General features: G+C 45.3%; 1 protein-coding gene across 4 annotated transcripts in view; it reads left to right on the top strand.

Annotated features, from left to right (window-relative positions):
• The window catches only part of PDZRN3 (PDZ domain containing ring finger 3), a 147,740-nt gene that overhangs the window by 121,053 nt on the left and 6,976 nt on the right, over window positions 1-19,711 (top strand). For 3 of the 4 annotated variants that reach the window (XM_075287488.1, XM_075287487.1, XM_075287490.1), the window contains 2 exons: window positions 16,120-16,373; window positions 17,503-17,590. In XM_075287488.1, the coding sequence (XP_075143589.1) occupies window positions 16,120-16,373; window positions 17,503-17,590 (342 nt within the window). Of the gene's footprint in view, window positions 1-1,723; window positions 1,947-16,119; window positions 16,374-17,502; window positions 17,591-19,711 lie in introns of those variants that run through there. The other variant, XM_075287489.1, reaches the window with a different exon arrangement.

Genomic DNA, 19,711 nt, shown 5'->3' with positions numbered 1-19,711 from the left:
GATCATCAACAACTCTTCTTCTGAGGTCCTCGGAAATCTCCTTTGTGTTCACCATGATACATCTACAAATGTGTGTTGTGAAGATCAGACTGTGCTACATCCCTGTCCACCCCATTGACTGAGAACACTGGGCTCTAAATTCACATTGTGTGCTAATCCTAAGGGTTCACATACTTTTTCTGGTCTTTCGGTCCTATGGGGAACAGGGCCCTAGGCAATTCCAGAGAGCAGCTTGATATGTACAGGTTGAGACCCAGATCTTGTCCACCATTGAATGCCTTCTTCCACATGGGGGTGACCATGACCCGTACTAATAATGGAGAGCCCCGCAAAGAGTAATACAATCAGGGCACCAAGTCATGTAATACCACTTTTACCCTGCAGAGGTCACTGCAAGAAAAATGTAAGGTCTGCTGATCACTTTTTGCACAATCAGGTGATCACAAGAGGGTCCTCGGCTATATAAGAGGGTGGTACAGCGTGCTTGGTTATCTATATCGGTCCCATAGAGATTGAAAAGGTCCAAAGGGCATGAATGTCGCTCAATACGGGGACACAGGACCCCCATTTGTGATCAGTGGAGGTCCAAGATAAGAGAATTAGCACCTATCCTGTGGTGGTTGCCTTTGGACAATCCTAAAAAAAAACCATTAAATTCCACCCGTCACATTATGCAAGCGTCTATCCAGTTACATCTGTACCCGGAAAAGCTGGATTATACTAAATATGGCCGCCACTATAGTTCCAATAGGGGGGTAATTTCCCATCTATACCAGTCTGTCCAGTGACAAATGCGCCGTCTTAAGTTTGAGTTCACGTGGTCGCCATTTTGGCTGTCATCAGAGGTGCAAGTTGAAACTTATTGGCCCCTATGTGGGTTCTGTAATGGGGCCCCTACATACCTTGTGGTACTTTTTATGTAGCAGAAGGACTTTTGGGGACCCCTCATTCTCCAGGGTCCATTACTGACTGCTACCTCTGCACTCCTATAACCACTCCCCTGACTGTCACCCAGCTTTCTCAGGATCAGATATACCCCTACTTGCCAAGCATGCTGCAAATTTCTTTGACCAAAGCCATGTCCCCCATAGATATACTCGCACCCCTTATCGACATTGCCCCCTTTTTTGGGCGAGACCAGCACTTAGAGTGCCAAAGTCCCATATAAAGAGGTTCCCCGCATCCGCCAGGTCTGGGAGATTTGCCAGCCCCCCCTTCCCCCATCCTTTCTTTCGGGGGACCCCTGGAGTTTCTGGGATAGTTGGCGAGTATGGATATAACCTTGGTCTGGCGGAATAAAATTTAACAAATATTTTTTTTTTTTTAAATTTGGTTAAAAACTTAGAATTTTTTTTTAAAATATGAGGCTTCTGAATCATCATGGCGGCAGCACTGACCGCGACCTTCTCTGATACGGCCTCTGCACGACGGAGGGCGACCATGACTAAAAAAAAATTCTGATGTAAATCCATCTCCGCTCCCGCTGCTCCATCTTCTGCGCCTACGAGACTGCAAAAAAACTAAAAATAAAAAAAATGTCTATTTTGACAGCAGCGTGGAGGATTTAGTCTTTTTCCCGTCTCGCTCTGAAGTCGCTGTCACCGTTCCCAGTTCTGGTCTCCGTATCGGTGTCTCAATCTGAATAGTCAATGAGAGGCGATTAATATGCATGAGGAGCGGTATTTAGTGTGTGCACTGGACCACTGCACAGCCAGCCCGGCACTAGAGGGAGGGCTGTGTAGTGTGAGACGGCACAGCAGAGCGCAGACACGCACACAAACACTCTGCCGCCTGTCACCAAGTGTGCAGCATCAATGTGACTGCTTCCCCAGGACCCCCCACTCAACTACACGGGATATGTGTCACATCCTATAACCATGGGATGTAGCCTGTGCAGCCTCAGGAGAGCAGAGGAGGAATACCGACTACTCTATGAAGTTTGCCAGGTAACCCTTATTTTGGTGTTATTTTACGCATGCCGGCTACTACAGGGTTAATATTTCCGCACGTGCCTGAGCATAGACTTGTACAGATGTAGCAGTGCTGAATTCGATCACTGAGCATAGGCTAGGATCCAGTTGCACGGCAGGTGTACTTGTACCGTAATACGACTCAGCTCTGCTACATCTGAACATCGCAACATATGTCTTATCAGACTACGGGAAGTATTTGTTTGCAGCCTGGCAGTACTAGCGTGCCTTCTCCTGCATGCCAACACATACCCCCCACCCCAGATGCCTCGGGGGCCCCCCTTCCCCGGCTTCTGTTTGGGCGCAATCACCAAGGTTGTTTTGGAAGACGAAACGTGTTTAATGCCTCGGAGGCGGCGGGGGGATCGGAGGTAGCCGCGCTCCATAATAGACCCTTTTAGTATTTCATCTCTAATGAAAGGATCGCGCCGCTTTGTGAGGTTTTTTTTTTGTATTTTTGCGAGGCTGGAAAAGAGGGTTGGCAAGAAGAAGGTTGTGAGAGCGCAGAGCGTGAGCGAGCCGGCCCGCCGCCTTGTTATCTGACAGTGGGGAATCTGTGTCCTTTAATGTACAAAGCGATGGCTGTCCTGGGTGTGATGGACAGGGATAATGATGTGGAAACGCCGTCGGATGTGGTGGGGTCTGCTGTGTCAGATGTAGCAGAGCTGAGTTAGCTAGGTTATGTGTTATTGGCACTTTATAGCAACTTAATACACTATCACAGCAAGTGCTAACTGAGTAACACACTCGGCTCTGCTACATCTGCACATGCCATACAGTGTCATTCAATATAAGGAGTGATTATTAAGCTGGTATCATTGTTCAGGACCCTACAGAAGCCCGAGGTGATTGGAATCTTGGAAGTGGGATGTATCACTGAGGCTCAGGGGGCCCCCTCCTCATATAGCGGGATACCCCTATAACATTTCGCCTCCGCCGGAGTTAGCGTGCCTCTCCGTCACGCACATTTCTCCCAAGGCTGAATGATCTGGAAGTTATGGCATAAATTATGTAACTCGCTCTAAATCCATATCGGATGGACCGTTTAACCCTTTCCCTTCTGGACTGATATTAAAGGGAAACCCTGTCTACGTCATGAAGGGCCGGCCACTGATGGGAGATCATTTTGGGACTTATAACCCCCATTTTCCTCAGTTTTCAGGATAGTGCAGCTCAATCCCATTCACTTCAGTGTTGCAATGCCACACACCGCCTGTGGACAAAGTGGCGCTGTTTCTGCAAAAATTTTAAAAAAATTTCTGAATAGGGGCAGAGGGGTCAGTATATAATCTGTAACACTCCATCTTCCTAAATTTTTAGTATGATCATCATCCTAGTAGCCTACTAACAGATTCCTGTCCGTTGCCACCCCATTCACTCCAGTACTGCAATACCAGGCACTGCCTGAGGACAACAGTGGCGCTGTTTCTGAGAAAATTTAAAGTAGATCATTTTTTTTGAATTTTTGACACTTCCTTCAATAGAAACAATGGGGTTGGCATAAGATCTTGCCCCAAGAGGTGATCTTAAGTCAATTTGCCTTGTCTCCTTGAGCAATTTTGACACTACGAGAAGCTTGGTTTGCTCCTGACATCAGTTCTTTGCCGATTCTAATTGGTTGCAACCAGACTATCCTACACCAAAACTGTCCCCACCACATCCCCATTGGGAAGAAAATATTATAAAAGGAGTTTGACCCCCCAATAAGTTCAGTACCCCTTTGCTTATTATATCAGGTTATAGGTGTAGTTTCTGCTTTGACCACTAGAGGGTGATGTATCCCAGGGAAGTTTTGCATTACTGTCATTTAGCTGCTGGAATATTGGAAAGTTTACCACTGGCGGGGGTATTACCGGCCCCTAAGACGTGGGAATTACCATATCTAATTGTGATAAATCTTGGTATTCGCTATCCCCCTGCAATACTTGTAGCGAGGAGCCCAGATTGTGTCTCCTGCCTGGAACAGCTGTGCATGCTACATTACCCAAAGGGCAGCACATCCAAATCCATTATCAATCCTGCCAGGATACGGCTGAGCGTAATGTGTAAAAACCTCCGACGACTCTGTATTGATGGGCCGGGGGTATATAGCAATGTATAGCCCATAAGAAGTAGGTCAGATGGGCTATGTGAACAAATAGTATGCCAAGAACCTCACGTGTCTATACACAGTAACTGTAGCAGTTTAACCTCATATTTGCATATGTCTTAGCGCCCCCATTGCTTGTATAGCAGCCTGTATACGGTTATATTACTCCGGCCTATTGTCTTCTGTAATGTATGGCTTATTATAGGCGGCGGTTAACACCTTCCTGCCTGGAGGGCTTCCGACTTGCTCAAGGCCAGCGCCAATAGAGTTAATGCTGCTCTGCCATAAAGCGCGGGGTCCTCGGCAGGTACGGGGATGTCTGCGAGCGCTTATCTCTGTCTCTTACACTTCCCTTTGGTTAACTAATAGCACACACTATTGATTGTGTTCCCTGAGGCGGCAGCAGATGTGGCGGCTGAAGAATAGGACGCGGTTTGTTCATTGCCGATCAGTCAGGTGATGAGATTTATGTGGCTGCGGTTTGTCAGGGACGGTGGGGGGCGATAAGGGCGTCTTTTGGTTATTCAGATTTTTTTTGGCTTTGTATGTATCATATTCCTACCTGGTAATGGTATCCTATTTGGGCTACGTTCACATTCACGCCAGGTGTCCGTCAGAAAAGCTGGATGAAAGAGTCCTGCGTCCGAAAACATCCGGGTTAAAAATAATGGGCACGTGACAGACCCCATTATAATCTCTGGATTGTTGTTGTAGCAACTCAAATATGAACGCACCCTTATATGGAGGGAGCCATGAAAAAGTGGACATGCCCTTTAAGGTTATTGTAAAAAAAAAAAGGGTTCTTCATTGCCCCTTCCATGTAAGAGGGAGGGGCCTAACTAAAGGGGTGGGACTGTAAACTGAACATTGGGGATCCTGCTCCTGCAGAAAGCTACCTCCCCGCCAGGAGCAAAGCAGCCTCTGATCTTAACAGAAGAGGAGAATAACATGGTCACTGTTGTCAGTGTTTTGTTTTTTTAAGCTTAAAGGGGTTCTCTGTGTTGGACAACCCCTGGTTATCCCTATACAAGCTGATCACAAAGTGTCCACATCCTGGGATCAGCAGCGATCGGTTGTAATCTGTGGTAGTAAGTGTTCAGTTTCGCTGCAGCGCCACCACAGGGGAATGGAAGTATTGCACACTATCCATTTATATCAATGGGACACCTATATAATGCTGGACAGGGCTGGTCCTCCAGAGTCAGAGACACTCTTTATAAGAACTCTCCACCCTGAGACAAGGACCCTAAACAGAAAAGTGTATAAAATGGGTCTTATAAAACCCCTTTAACCCTACAATGATGATATCTAATATAATCTGCAGGGTGCGACTCCCACCTGTGGCTCTGAAGCCGTGGACTATCAGGGCATGCTGGGAGTTGTAGTTGGCCACAGGTTGGAGAACAGTCTAATATAGTGGGTTACAGTCTAATATGGCGGGATCACCAGAGGGATGATAGAAGATCTACAGAGGCTTCAGTAATAAATGACACGAGCCGTCCCAGCGCATCTGTTTGCCTGAATCCCGGCATCAGCGAGACAAAGCGGATGAGATCTAGCCGGGCCCATGCTCGAGCCTCCTCTTCATCCACTAATAACTCAAAGAGCCGCTCTTCATTAAGGGATTTGGCGCTGCGCCAACGTCTCCTAATGCCGAGCACTAACCCCCCCCACCCCCATACGCCGTCTTGTTGTACCTGTAATTACATAATGAAATGTCTATGTAGACACCTAGTGGTTGTTGGTTACGGGTCACATCATACAAATTGATCCGTCATTAAAAATGTGCAGCCCCTATGGGTACGAAGAGCTGGAGCCCGAGAGGATTTCTCATATCTACCTAAAGAGGAACTTCCATATTTCCATCTATATCTAAATACGTCTGACTTTCTGAGGATTCCCTTATGTCTCTAGCGTTGAGCATAGATCATTTTTCTGGTACACAGCTCCAAATCCCCTGCATTGACATCCAGTAGTTATAGGATAAGATTCTAACTGCCTGCAGCCACCACTAGGGGGAGCTTATTGAATTCCATGTACACTCACCGGCCACTTTATTAGGTACACCTGTCCAACTGCTCGTTAACACTTAATTTCTAATCAGCCAATCACATGGCGGCAACTCAGTGCATTTAGGCATGTAGACATGGTCAAGACAATCTCCTGCAGTTCAAACCGAGCATCAGTATGGGGAAGAAAGGTGATTTGAGTGCCTTTGAACGTGGCATAGTTGTTGGTGCCAGAAGGGCTGGTCTGAGTATTTCGGAAACTGCTGATCTACTGGGATTTTCACGCACAACCATCTCTAGGGTTTACAGAGAATGGTCCGAAAAAGAAAAAACATCCAGTGAGCGGCAGTTCTGTGGGCGGAAATGCGTTGTTGATGCCAGAGGTCAGAGGAGAATGGCCAGACTGGTTCGAGCTGATAGAAAGGCAACAGTGACTCAAATAGCCACCCGTTACAACCAAGGTAGCCAGAAGAGCATCTCTGAACGCCGCACAGTACGTCCAACTTTGAGGCTACAGATGGGCTACAGCAGCAGAAGACCACACCGGGTGCCACTCCTTTCAGCTAAGAACAGGAAACTGAGGCTACAATTTGCACAAGCTCATCGAAATTGGACAATTGAAGATTGGAAAAACGTTGCCTGGTCTGATGAGTCTCGATTTCTGCTGCGACATTCGGATGGTAGGGTCAGAATTTGGCGTCAACAACATGAAAGCATGGATCCATCCTGCCTTGTATCGGTAACGGTTCAGGCTGGTGGTGGTGGTGTCATGGTGTGGGGAATATTTTCTTGGCACTCTTTGGGCCCCTTGGTACCAATTGAGCATCGTTGCAACACCAAAGCCTACCTGAGTATTGTTGCTGACCATGTCCATCCCTTTATGACCACAATGTACCCAACATCTGATGGCTACTTTCAGCAGGATAATGCAATGCCATGTCATAAAGCTGGAATCATCTCAGACTGGTTTCTTGAACATGACAATGAGTTCACTGTACTCCAATGGCCTCCACAGTCACCAGATCTCAATCCAATAGAGGAGCATCTTTGGGATGTGGTGGAACGGGAGATTCGCATCATGGATGTGCAGCCGACAAATCTGCGGCAACTGTGTGATGCCATCATGTCAATATGGACCAAAATCTCTGAGGAATGCTTCCAGCACCTTGTTGTATCTATGCCACGAAGAATTGAGGCAGTTCTGAAGGCAAAAGGGGGTCCAACCCGTTACTAGCATGGTGTACCTAATAAAGTGGCCGGTGAGTGTATATACTGTATGCAAGAAGCCCCTGAGCTCCCCCTAGTGGTGACTGCAGGCAGAATTTTATTTTTTACAGGAGATATCCAGTTTCTGCTATTAAACAGGCCATCGATATTAGATCTGCAGCGGTCCAACACCCAGAGCTGTTTAGGAAAGACATGCAAAGATAGATTAAGAAATTAAATGACTTTTCTGGGGGATAAAAATGCTTAAAAATGGGTCACAGTGGGTTAAAAAAAAGTAAATGACAGGCTGTTAAATGATGAAAGTGTTGACATAAAGGGATTGTCCGGGACTATGATATTGATTGTTGCATCCATCTCGCTCCCTCCAAACGCAGCGCCAATAAGTGTATAGTGGCACTGCGAGATATTGCAGCTCAGTCCCATTTGAATAGGACTGAGTTTTCACATGACCATGTCACTGCCTGAAGAGAGGAAATGACGCTCCAATGTAGTCCTGGACAAGTCCTTTAAAAATGGATTACAGGAGTTTTTCCAGCTTTTCTACATGTTCCCAGTTATCTACAGATGAGACTGTATCTACAGTATTACGACCACCAAATAGACTGCCACCTAGTGGTCACAAATGTGGGAATAATGGCATTCTAGACAATTTCATGGCTACAGATAACTGAGCGAATCTTCAGGTTATTGAGTATCTGCCATAGTCCTTTCTCCGATGTGATTGATGCCATATGACAGAGGATTAGTGACACCCACATACACAGGTGTCTTGTCCTACGCAGCTACCTTAGGATTCAGGTTACATGACGCCGCCATATCAGTTTACTGTAAAGTAATAGCCCCCATATTGTGAGAATTTCAGGAACAAGTTCATCAGCGTCTGATGTATTTCCTAAAGCCAAATACCAGAGAGTCAAAGGCAAATGTTTTTTTTTGGATATGTTGAAAAGTTTCTTAGAGACTATGGCACCTCCGTGGGCCCCAGACGGACAGCGCCCTGCGTGATAACCCCATTTTTGCTCATTCACGGATCTGGAGTTATGGGCTTTAATGGGGGGAGATTAGGTGTGAATTTTGGGGATCAGGGATATGTCCTTGGCCAACCAAGTCAACTCCGAGACCTCACCACGATCAGCTGATCTGCCTTCCTCCAGGCACCGAAAGCTATGGACTGAGATGATAGCCTCTCTGATCCCATTGAACTAATACCAGAGTTGTAGTACCCTGGAGCCACCACTAGTGGACTGATAACAGGGAGGCTTTGAAAACCCCTTTAAAGAGGAGCTTTCATGTCCTCCTGTACATGTGGCTTTATATACCCCTATGTACCCCGGGGCAGGAGATATCAGTGCTGTTAGTTTCGGCACCGATCTCTGCCCACTGTCAGAAGGGTTTTCAATGAAATGGAAAGACGGCGCTCTCAGGTCACAACAGGATTTTATTCAAAAAGACAATGATGCACAACGCTAAAAAATCGCCGCGTTTCGGGCACACCTGCCCTTTCTCAAGTGCGTAACTAATTAGAAAATAGATAAAACAAGTATTCACTTCAACGTTTTTTTGGCCAGAGAAGCACTTAGGCCTAAGTTAAAATATACAATGAATTCAAAAAATAATAATACATGATTTATAAAACAATAGTAAAACAAATCTCATATACCAACCTTATCATAGATTTGTTTTACTATTGTTTTATAAATCATGTATTATTATTTTTTGAATTCATTGTATATTTTAACTTAGGCCTAAGTGCTTCTCTGGCCAAAAAAACGTTGAAGTGAATACTTGTTTTATCTATTTTCTAATTAGTTACGCACTTGAGAAAGGGCAGGTGTGCCCGAAACGCGGCGATTTTTTAGCGTTGTGCATCATTGTCTTTTTGAATAAAATCCTGTTGTGACCTGAGAGCGCCGTCTTTCCATTTCATTGAAAACTCTATCTTCCCTGGCCTTGGCCGGTGTCCATCAGACGTGCTGCCTCCTCCACCTGACGGTAAACCCCAAACGTAGTTGTGAGCGATTGTCACAACCTCATCAGGTGAGAGGCCATTTGGTCCTTTTAAATCTTCTGGTTATTTCCACCAAAATTTATCAGACATTCTACACTATATAGTGTGCTCGGTGTCTCTTTTGTTTTTTATTCACTGTCAGAAGGGGGCGTTCCTGACAGTGTAGCCGGGCAGTGAGTAACGCCCCCGCTTACAGTACAGATGTACAGACAGTACTTTCAGGGGGGATGTGAGATCCTCACAACCCAGTTAGACTGTCGACAGCTAGATAATTGTGCTAGAGTAACTTTTCTTAGAGATCGGCATTGTGCTGTCCCTCGCTTATTCCTCCTGCAAAGGTAAAAAGTGACAAGTGGGTGTGGCCATTCACCTTGCCAATAGGGTGTGTCTTAATGCAGTGCAATACTATTAGTACTAACTGGGCAATGTCAATGTGAGCAGGTACAAACCCCGTAAACAAAAGGATGGGTAATAGCCAGTTTTTAGTATATTCGTTCCCTTCCAGGAGAAAAACAGAGGGACAGCACAATTGGGAGCGCCGACAAAGGATTTGTTATTTCATGGGGAATGCAAGTACTTACTGAGAGACATGTTGGGAGAGGTGACAGCTCACATTCCCCCAAACTTGAACTCATCCCGGATGGCGGCCTTCACAACGCGCCCGCTTGTTAACACGCCGACATCAAAGTATTCGCATGTTATTCTCAGCTCTTAATTCCACATTCTGCATCCAAGGCCGGAGCTTCTACCACAAATGAGTTCAGTATGAAGAGGGGGAGACGGGGAAAAAAAAAAGCGCATCGACAAATCCCCGGCTTGACAGCTTGGAAGAGCCGTGATCTCCAGAAAAACTGTCCTCTAATGATGGTGGCGCCTTGTGCGCGGCTCGCAACGTCCCTCCGCTTAATTAGACATACATCAGCGCTTGGCAATTGAAATGTTCCTCTTGACTTGCGTATGAATAATGCAGCTCCGTGGTGTGAATCCTCTCTCGGAAGATCCTTTTATTACACATAAATCCGTATGAATAGAGGAATATTCACTTACGAGCAGCGAACAATCACACAGTCAGCTTGAGACAAAACGGCGGAGGCTCCGGAGAGGAATATTACAGGGCGAATGTGCGGCGGACGCCTCATATGCAAAATAAATTGTGTGCACGGTCTGCAAACCCACAGGTTTTGTGGAGGAATGGGCCCACGTGTATGAAAATGCCTTTCAGGCCTGTGTGTGTTATGGAGTGACCGGCCCGAGGGACATACAGTAGTCACATATACTGGGCCTGTCTGATGGACTGACCAGACCGAGGGACGTACAGTAGTCACATATATTAGTCTGGCCTGTGTTACCAGGTCAAGGGATGTACAGTAGTCACATATACTGGGCCTGTCCATGCGATGGAGTGACCAGGCCGAGGAACATACAGTAGTCACATATACTGGGCCTGTCTGATGGACTGACCAGACCGAGGGACGTACAGTAGTCACATATATTAGTCTGGCCTGTGTTACCAGGTCAAGGGATGTACAGTAGTCACATATACTGGGCCTGTCCATGCGATGGAGTGACCAGGCCGAGGAACATACAGTAGTCACATATACTGGGCCTGTCCATGCGATGGAGTGACCAGGCCGAGGAACATACAGTAGTCACATATACTGGGCCTGTCCATGCGATGGAGTGATCAGGCCGAGGGATATACAGTGGTCACATAAATTAGGCCGACCTGTGTGATCAAGTCAGGGGACATAGAATAGTCACATATACTGGGGCTGTCTGTGTGATGGAGTAACCAGGCCAGGGGACATACAGTAGCACCATATACTGTAATATAGTAATCGTGCCTCATAATAACAGCTAAAGTATCTCCATAGTGACGTAAGACAGTCATAATGTCATTCTAATGCTAACCACAATGCTCACCTTATAGCAGACACTATGGCCACAGACAGTACCCCTACCATAGTCACAGTGCCATAATAACGGCCAGTCTTCTCCTCAATGACTGCCCCATAATACCAGCTGCAGACCCCACATAATTATAGCCATTGTGCCCCTTTATACCCACAATAAGACCATAATGATAAGCATCCCAAAGTCACCAACAACTTCCTATTTCCAACAATACAAACATTTTATACATCGAAATTCATTCCCTTACACACCAGAAACTCAATAATAAAAACCTTTGAAAATCTTCCCGGCCGTCCATCATCTACAGTGTCTGTTCTTGTCTACACTATAGACTATACGCTAGGATTATTGTATGGCTAGTTAGAGTAGAGGTTATCTCCCTCCTACCTGGCATCCTCTATCCTCCGAATGATGTCATGCCAACCCCTTCCCCATTCATCTCCTCTCCATCCATACATCTGCTTGCGCCTGTGAAGCAGGTGGTGGGGAGGGCCGTATCTCAGCCCATGTCACATAAAGCAGCCAGGGTGCAGCATATGGATGGATAAAATGTGCAGAACACATAAAAGTCTTCCCTGCCCAAATTAATCATGAGGAGACGTCCAGCATCGCCTTCCTTACCACCATTTAGGAATTACATGAGGGTAACCGCCCCACCACGTCCAAGGCCCATCATTAGGAACCTACATTCATTCTGGTTTCAGAGGTCAGATTCCTGTCCATGGCGTGAGACCTGAGGAGACTCTTCATGAAGAGCCGAACTGAGGCACCGGCAAAATGAAGTCCTGGTAAAATGGTCAGAAAAACAACGACGGACGGTGGAAGAGAACTGGTAGTGTGAATCGATCCGAATAAGGCTTCTGTCTAGTTACGATGAAGAACAACCAATGCCAGATGGATACAGTAAAGGTCCCCGCACACATTCCCTATGATGCAACATGTCCTGTAGTGTGGTTGCTCCATCAATGTGTTCATTCTCCATTGGAGAAGTCACCTGGCACCGTCCCAACCACAAACTGGTGTAGCTTTCTTCATGTACAAACAGACCAAGGTGTTACTTGTAGGAATGAGTGCTCAACCTTAAAAATGAAGAAGAAAAGGGATGAAAGTTTATCTTTAGTCCTACATCAACATGTCCACCCCAAAGGAGTCCTGACCCATTTTTAGAGAGAAAGTAAGAAGAAGAAAAAGGTAGAAACTCAATCTAAAAAGTGGTTTCATCTCCTTCTACCTCTAACTTTGACACTTTGGTATACCATCCAAAAAATTCCAGTCCCCACGAACCATCCAGGGCTCCCTCTAAGGGCCTGTAGCAGCTGTATGGCTTCTCTATGGGTACGTACGCCTCCGGCAAAAACGTGACCTGTTGGGGTGACTTGAGAGCTTTCTAAATGTAAATTCGGAAATCTAAAGCCACGTCTAAACTTGCCTATTAAAGCCGCAGAGTAGGTCATTTGACATTGTCAAACATTGAAAGCTACACAAACATTGGACTGACAACATCGGCCCCTGGCTTCTCAGATCGGGACAAGAGAGCCTCATTCTCTCAGTCCTTCCAAAGCCGATTTTTCATTTCCTTTGAAAAGAGCGAATCGGGGGAGCCGAGCGCACCCATGTAATTTGTCTTCTGGAGCTCTCCTATGTAATAGGTCTCCTTGAAAGGAGCCTACCAAGGAAGGAGTCTATTATAACACAATATGGCTGAACGTCTTCTTAAAAGAAAGATTGGAGAAAGAAAGGAAGGATTAACCGGGGATACCAAGTAGAATTAATTGGTATCCTCAAGCGTTCTGCTGAAATTCACAAGAAAAATGGAAACATTTCTGGCGATCCACAGATTCTTTATGGTTCGGTTCCTTTTCTTAAATTGAAGTCTTCTTAGAATTTTAATAAAGATGTTTGTTAGACCAGAAAGAGAGGTTTGGATGGAAGACAAGGGTCCATACTGGAGAGTGAATAGACCTTCAATGTATCACCGGATTTGCTGTGGTTACAGAAGACTGAAGAAAAGCTTTCCCTCCCTGACATGGTGAGATAAAGATCGCCCAACAAGTGCTTAATGCATACAAATGTTTACCATCCAATGCCGCCAAATAACCGGGTCAGACAGCTGGAGCGCAAGGAACGTCTCCGCTTCCAAAACCTTATGTCATCTCTTTATGGAGGACAACACAAAGACGCCTTACATCCCAAGCCTCGTACAGTAGACTGTATAGACTATTATTCTAAAGAGGTAATGCATCATATATGGATAGCAAGCTGCTGAAGAACCAAGATGGCGGAGGGGTAGGGCTATCACTGGTCTCATAGATAATGACAATTCTAGAATTCGACATCTAACAATCAGAGATAAAAAATCTTGGTGCTAATTTTTTTCTCAATCAGAACCTTGAGTATTTTTGGTCAGAATTTTTGTGGTTACAATCTGATACGTTTTTGGCGACCACTAATGTCCTGAGTCTGATATTCCTTGCTTTTCATAATCACCTGAATAGGGCCAAGTGAATACAGAAAGCGAGCACCAGAATTTTGAGAATTTGACTATAGCGATGACCAGGCTATAGAGTACAAAGGGTTAAGGAAGAGTAAAACAAATCTGCTGGGTACTAAGTACGCGTAGTAAAGTGAGAGAACTTTTCAGCAGCAGGCACTCGTAGCATCTGGTTTGGTAAAGGCATCCTATAAGTCTTTTGATTAGCTGATGGCGCTGGACGACATCCTTGAGACCTCGCATCTTCTTCACTTTTACTGCTGTTTGAAGCACATGAATGGTTCCGGGACTACCAGCCATCCATCGCCGCTCAATGCCACATATCAGCTCCCTTTGTTGCGGCTGCTGATTCATATACATTAGTCTTTACAATGGCTCGGGTTAGAGAGTCATTTGTCGTCCGATGAATCTCACTTATGAAGCAGCTGGACATTGTCCCAGATGAGGCCTCTTTAATATGGTGGGTGCAGGACTTTGTTATATTAACCCTGCTGTGTATTGTATACAAGAGCAGATGAGGCCACCTTGTAGATCTATATGTATAGGGTTATCCGGTCAGATTAATAGAAAAGGATTCTGGGTAGAAATAGACTTTGGAGGATTGTCTTGTCCTGCATTATACAGATTTGAATCAGTACCATGTAATGTTTACCATCCCCTGCGGAGGCGCTGCAGGGAAATCTAAACACTTAAAGACAGATGGGCACCTCCTTAGGCACGTCCTATGCAAACTTATAACCTCTTCTCTGCCGGGGCCATAGGAACGGATGGGGAGTGATTTGGTTGTAGTGTGACCATGCTATGTCGCTTAGGGCTTAATGTTGGGTCGCTCTTCCGTATCGCTACTCAGCGGTGCGTCGTTGCCACCAGGAGCAGCGAGCAGAGCATGTTATCCGTCCCTTATTACTCTCTGCTGGGATGTCTTCTGTCACATCAGGAGCTTTTGGACATTCAGATTCCAACATGGCGTTGACTCGCTACAAGCTACCAAACATTTACGCTGCGGGGGAAAGCCGATCTCCCCAGAGAAGCGATTTGAAGGTTATAGTTTCCGAGCTGTGAGACTTCCAGATCATTGAGAAAGTTATTAAAATCCGCAAGAATAAAGTAACTCATTACACAGAAACAGCGAGAGCAGAGGTCATGCTCTGAAAACCGGAGACAGCGGCGGCGGCAGAGAAAGGACTCGGGAAAACGGCTGAAGACTTTTAATATAGTTAATTTAATTTCTCCTTCTCTCCAGTAACAATCCTGATGGTCTATGGAAGATTAAAGAAATGAGGAGAATGGCAGAATAAATCTAATCCGCCACCTTGGGCAACAGGGGGCGCCCTCTATTATAGGGCCTCATAGTGCTCGGGCGCACATTAGCAGCTCTATTATGTAAATGATTGTCATGTGACAGCGAAAGGGTGCGCGGGAAATGTTATATTAGGAAATTATCATAAAAGTCTCTTCAGCCATTTCTTAGTTCTATCTGTTTCTGGGAAAGCTGGGTAACGATGAATGTGGCTGCCGTTATGCGCGTCATGAGCTTTCCTTCTCTAGTGGCCTCTCTTGGTATTGCAGCTCAAGTGAATAAGCTGCAATACCAGACACAACCCATAGACAAAAGTGGCGCCGTTTCAGATTATCAGACCATTTTCCTTATCTAATGTCCTTGAAGGTGTCTTGTGTATCACTATCTCCAGTTCTGGTTTTTCGGGAGGAAGGGGGGTGGAGGTAGCATGACAAGCAGCTGGACCAGCTCCGGGGTGTATAGAACAACAAGTGTCTGAGAATATTGATGGGCGCCATGTCTATGATAAGACTGTTTATTACCTGTAGCCGCAGGCGATCAATGTGTTTTGCTGCTATGAACACTGCTAGAGCGGAGATAACACAGACACAAAGCTTCATTTAATTCACAAGATGAACATACATGGGGGGGGGGTTTAAAAAAAAAAGTGCGTCGGGGAGTCTTCCATGTGTGAAATATAATGAGTCCATTAGACAGTCTCCTCAGAGTCGTCGCAAGTAAATACGCGACTCCCCTCCCCCATCTAACAACATTGTGTAACAGACTCCATCTGACAATCGGGATGTTTCTGCCACCCACATTATCCACTTAAAGGGCAATTCCAGACGCTGATGATATTAACCTCAATTGTACAGTGAATATTCAGGAGTAAAATGGTGAAGAAAGTTTTTAGAAATGTTTTGTTAAGCGCTTGTTATTATAGGCTGAATATTACTGGATTTTAAATTAACTGTGGGAGGAGCTTTCTCCTGTGCTCATGGTCTCCCCCTGCTGGAAGTGGAGGCTAAGCACACTCTGTCTTCTCATCCTGGACAACCCCTTTAAATACTGTTCGTAAGATGGGAAGTGAAGAGAGGAAAGTCAATGTAATATTCTTTTCTGTTCTCTGCAGGTAAATGGAAAGGATTTGTCCAGAGCCACACATGACCAAGCGGTGGAAGCCTTTAAGACAGCCAAAGAACCCATCGTGGTGCAAGTTTTACGGAGGACGCCTCGCACAAAGATGTACAGCCCCCCCTCCGATGTACAGATGATGGACACGGGGACACAGACGGACATCACGTTCGAGCACATTATGGCTCTGACCAAAATGAACTCTCCATCTCCATCAGTGTCTGCCCTGAATCCGTATCTCCTCAATGAAGAGTAAGTGTCAGATACAGAGAATATCCAAACTTGTGTAAGATTCCTACAAAGAGCGTCTCCCACTCTGGAGGACCCAGCACGTCCTCCATTACAAGGACAGGCTATTCATCTCAATGAGAACGGTGTAATGCTTCAGTTCTCCTGTGGTGGTGCTGTTTGCTACAAGTTTCCTGAGTGTCTGTAGACCCCCAACATGAGCTGTGGGGTCCATATAACTGACCTAATAGTCAGTGTTTGAGCTCCTGTACCCTCCTGACAGGCGCAGATATCGGTCTCACAGATTGCAGCTCTCTCCATGCAAATTCACATGAAAATTAGAAATTCAGACACAAAGCTGATAAATGCCAGCGAGGGGTGTCAGGAGAGAGCGATGGGCCCAGCTGAGAAGCCGAATTCCAGCACAGTGAGCCGAAGACAAGCTGAGGCCTCACAATCCTGCCAGGTCACCGCCACCAAGAGACAGACATTATTCAGGGCTTAGAAAGATATGGTTGGTAGATAGATAGACAGAGAGATAGATAGATAGATAGATAGATAGATAGATAGATAGATAGATAGATAGATAGATAGATAGATAGATAGGAGATATGAGATATAGATAGATAGGAGATATGAGATATAGATAGGAGATAGATAGATAGATAGGAGATAGATAGATAGATAGATAGATAGATAGGAGAGATAGGAGAGATAGATAGATAGATAGATAGATAGATAGATAGATAGATATTTGATAGACAGATATGAGATAATATTATCTGTTACTTTGTAACAATCCAATTAATATATTTTCTGTTCCATTACAATTCCCTTCTGTTTCGTCTCCTCTGCGGCAGACATGTTCCTCGTACTCGTCGCTCTTCTTCGCACCTTCCTGTTATATTGATGAAATATTTGCATTTCAAAACCATCTGACCCCCATTTCTGTCCCGAACACAAAACGTTCCGGATAATCGTCCTTGTTATCATTTTATCTCGCCATTTAGCAAGTTTTAATTATGCATAATACGGGCCAGAGGTTTTGCACTTTTGACAAATTTACTTTATGCAAATGAGATTTCCAGAATAATTGGTCATTAGTCAGAGAAGTGGGCGTGTTCTTAAATCTTTGTTTTTTTTCTCTCTCCAGGCACTCGTCACCTCATGAATATTTTGACCCCAATGACTTCATGGGAGGTTTGCCTCAAGATATTGACAGAGATGAGTTAGAATTGGAGGTAGGTCTCTTTCATGTCTGAGATAATTACATACACAAGTCAACATGATCCCGTATTCCTGGAGGCCGCGATAATCATGAAACAGTCAGCAAGTTCACTACTTCATGAGTATCAGCGACCAAATTATCTCAAAGTTTAGAAAAGTCACTTTTTACTATGTTGCTCTATTGACAAGATGATTGAGAATCATATACATTAGACAATTACCGATGCTAGGTTCCGCAGGGGCGGAGCTTTGCTCACTTCCCTCCCCTGCTTACCACTAAAAGTAACATATTGCAACTTTGTTGCTGGACAGTCTGTTCTATGACAATACAAGTTTCCTATCAGTTTTCCTGCTGCTATTAATCACATTATGGCTGCAGCACATTTTCCATTGGTCTCTGAGGCAGGGGGTGTGTACAATATGGAGCAGTCTGCCCCTTCCCTATTCATTACTGCTACTACTGGTTTCTTTATGTGAAATTCTGCCAGGAGTAACTGTACAATAGCAATCAAATAGCTTATAAAAGCCAAAGTGCATAGAAGACTTTTCTTACATTGTAAACTGTGAGATTTGCAGAATCTTCAGTCCTTTGCACTGAGCAATTTGTTAGACATGATGTGAGGAGAATCAGCCTCTCCCATCTGCAATGATTATTGATGTTGGGTCTCTCAGCCTTCAACATATGTATGGCCAGTTTAAGGAAGCTGAGATATGGAGTGTTGCATGTTGAAGTATATTAGACAGTTGCAGAACTTTTCATGAATTTGTTTGGAATCCTGAAATCTCTGAGTGACAGCGACAATGTCATTGGTGTCTACAAGTTTTTCACCCTGTCCCGGGTGAGAGACGCTGCCAGATAAAGCAGCTGTCTGACCACATCTCCCATCAGTTATTCACAGGAGCCTGTTGTACTCCTGCCGGCGGCTAATCGCTGCCCCCTACTGAATGACATCTTGGAATACATAGTCCGTATTTAACATGGCGCTAATTTATATTGATTTGTAATAAGAGACGGCTGCAGAAATGTTAGAGGGAGGGGAAACTAATAGAGGACCATTTACATCCTAAGCGTAGCACTCTCCCAAAGTGACAGGGGGGCCGCTTCTGTGACCGCTAGCAAAGATGTCACATTTAAATATTTCTCCCATTAAGGAGTCAAAATCGCCCTCCTGCCTTATGGCCAAGGGTTGGGGGGAAGGGCTGACATCTGGCCCAGCGAAAGGATCCTGTCAATGCCAATTCCTTAATTGGCTGAGAGAGACTCCTTAATACATGGCCTACTTATCCCGGGCGGACGGGGGACCGAGGACACAACCTGGGCTTAATCCAGTCACTGACCAACACACAGGAGCCTCGCTTTACTGCACGCTGCATATATTAGCCAGGGTCAAGCGGTGGGCTAGTCTCACAATCTCATCATGTGGCAAAGGGCTGAGGGATATATTATATAAAGGGTCACCTAAGTATGTGAACCCCCGCAGAAGGTCACTATCTACAGCAATACGACATCTATCTATCTATCTATCTATCTATCTATCTATCTATCTATCTATCTATCCCACTCCCAAATCCATCTTATTAACCCTCCCCCTCCCAATTACATTTCGTGTTCCTCTTGTCAGACGCAGAGAATAAATGATATTCCGCTGTCTTTGGCACTTTGGTGCTTTCACAGTCCGCATCTTGTAGGAAACGTTCCCTTCGCTAGAAATCAATACCGCGTCTTTCTTTTCCTACATTTTTGTGGAATGGCTGAGTATTGACAAACAGAGGCGACGGCGGGTTATTGATCCGTGTGATGTAAAATCACTGGTCAGTTAGCGGCCTTCTTCCAGGGAAATGAAAAGTGATCTGGGATATCCGTGTCCACAACGAAATGTCTCCCAGGGAACGGAGCACTGATGTAGCAGAGCCGAATATGTTATATAGTAATCCAAGCTGTACTTGTGGCAGAGAGATGTGATGGGTTGTGGCAAGTGACAGACTCCGCTCTGCTACATCTGACGGACTCGGCTCCATAATGTCTGAGAAAGTTCAGCTCTGCCACATATGGCTACTCATTTCTGTACTGGCTAGCAAACTCATCTCTACATTGTCTTAAAAGCCTAGCTCATCTACATCTAAAAAAGCAAGAA

Source organism: Leptodactylus fuscus, chromosome 9 (assembly GCF_031893055.1).
Source record: "Leptodactylus fuscus isolate aLepFus1 chromosome 9, aLepFus1.hap2, whole genome shotgun sequence".
Lineage (NCBI taxonomy): Eukaryota > Metazoa > Chordata > Amphibia > Anura > Leptodactylidae > Leptodactylus > Leptodactylus fuscus.
This window is presented reverse-complemented; position numbering and strand designations above follow the sequence as displayed.